General features: G+C 39.3%; 1 protein-coding gene across 1 annotated transcript; it reads right to left on the reverse strand.

Annotated features, from left to right (window-relative positions):
* Nucleotides 1-724: 724 nt before the first annotated feature.
* On the reverse strand, nt 725-1,672 carry LOC103207427 (olfactory receptor 2A12-like). The gene has a single exon (XM_007953029.1). It carries the CDS (start codon nt 1,670-1,672, stop codon nt 725-727), a length of 948 nt encoding a protein of 315 aa, XP_007951220.1.
* Nucleotides 1,673-2,008: the final 336 nt, after the last annotated feature.

Below are 2,008 nucleotides of genomic sequence, written 5' to 3' on the forward strand. Positions count from 1 at the left end.
AGAACTCATCAAATTGTACACTTTAAGGGTCTATAATTCATTGTGTCAGTGTACTTAAACAAAGTTGAACATCCATTATGAAAAGTGGGAGATCTCTGGGTGGGAGATTTCCATGCAAATACTGGAAGATTCTACTCCCTCCTACAAATGTCACTTTCTTAAAACAAAGCACCTCTCTTCAGTAACATGAGGGCCAGGATCCATATTCTCCTAACAGTACTGGGTGAAAACTATCATGTATTGCTTCTCTGTACTCTACTTTCTATGATCATCATTGAATTATCTTAAACTCTTCTTTCTTCAGGCCTTGTCAGAGCCCTAATTGAGCTATAGTCAGGTCACTGAGAGCAAATGTGGGAGTCATCCTGTGCTCATTAATTTTAACTTATTTCATAAGTCCAAAGCCCATGAGACCACGTAGTAATATGTTCATTTATCAATTATGCAAACGAATATTGAAGCCAACACTTTTCCAGGTCGTATAAACTGGTGATATAGAGATAAATGAGATGTGGGCTTTGCTGTCAAGAAGTTCACAGTCTGGTGCCTTCATGTTTGAGGGGTATTCATTGCCACATCCTTCCATATGTTCTCATACATAATCTTATTTAAGATATTCATTACTCTTTTATGAATGTCCATTACGGGTTGGAAGGAATTTGTATGGAGAGGTCATTTATGCTGTGTCCCAGGTTTGGTTGCTGCTTTCCATGCTTCCATGACTTCATTCTGGCACTTTTCCCCATCCTGTCACTTTGAGGAAAGCCCTCTTCACATCTTTGTTCCTGAGGCTATAGATAATGGGGTTGAGAAAGGCAGAGATCACGTTATAGAAAAGAGCCAACTTCTTGTCCTCTTCTGGGGAGGCCTCAGAGCCAGGTCTCATGTACATAACCATGCATGGTATGGAGAACATAGTGACCACAGTGATGTGGGAGGCACAAGTGGAGAAGGCTTTAAGCCTCCCCTGGGCTGAACGAATCCTCAAGATGGCAGCAAAGATATTGATGTAAACAATGATGATGAGGGAGAGTGGGACCAGCAGAAGGATGAAGCCAAGGATGAAGTCCACTCGGTCATTGAGGGATGTGTCTGCACAGGCCAACTTCAAGACAGCAGGTACTTCACAGAAGAAGTGATTTATCTCATTAGGACCACAATAGGGAAGAATCATAGCAGAGACTGTGTATATCAGGGCACAGCTGATACCCCAGAATCCACAGAAAGCCACCATTAACCCACATAGCAAAGGGCTCATAATAACCTTATACCTGAGAGGATAGCAAATGGCCACATACCTGTCATAAGCCATGATTGCAAATAGCCAAGACTCAGTGATGCCCAGCATCAGGAAGATGTACATCTGGGTTACACATCCAATATAGGAGATGGTCTTCTTCTGACAAATCATATGTACCAACATCTGAGGTACTGTGGTAGTGACATATCCCATGTCCATAATGGAAAGAACACTGAGGAAAAAGTACATGGGTGTGTGCAGACGACTGTCAATCCGTATCAGAGTGATAATGAGCCCATTGCCTAGAAGAGTGATGAGGTAGAGGAAGAGGAAAATACTGAAAAGAATAACATTTATCTGTGTATTACTAGAGAATCCTAGAAGAATAAACTCAGTAAGAAAGGTGTAGTTTCCCCTGAGGAAATCTTGCATTTTGTTTCTTCTGTAGAGAAAGAACAGAGACATCATACATAAAGGTGAAATCTTCAGATTCTAACAAAGCTGCTGTTCATATATTTATTAGGAGTGCCAGTTACAAATAGCAGAGTAGTACATATTAGTTTACCCACAAAGTGGGTAAAATTATATATATACATATATATATATATATATATATATATATATAAAGAACTTCTATTTGATATGAAATGGTATGTAAATATTCTTTTAATCCCAGTTTATTCTGAAATTCCACATAATAAATTCCATATTCCATTCTGCAGTATGGATTACACCTCAATATAAAGAAAACAAAAATCCTCACAACTG

This window comes from Orycteropus afer, unplaced genomic scaffold (assembly GCF_000298275.1).
Source record: "Orycteropus afer afer isolate SDZICR_OR568_19922 unplaced genomic scaffold, OryAfe1.0 scaffold00370, whole genome shotgun sequence".
Classification (NCBI taxonomy): Eukaryota; Metazoa; Chordata; class Mammalia; order Tubulidentata; family Orycteropodidae; genus Orycteropus; species Orycteropus afer.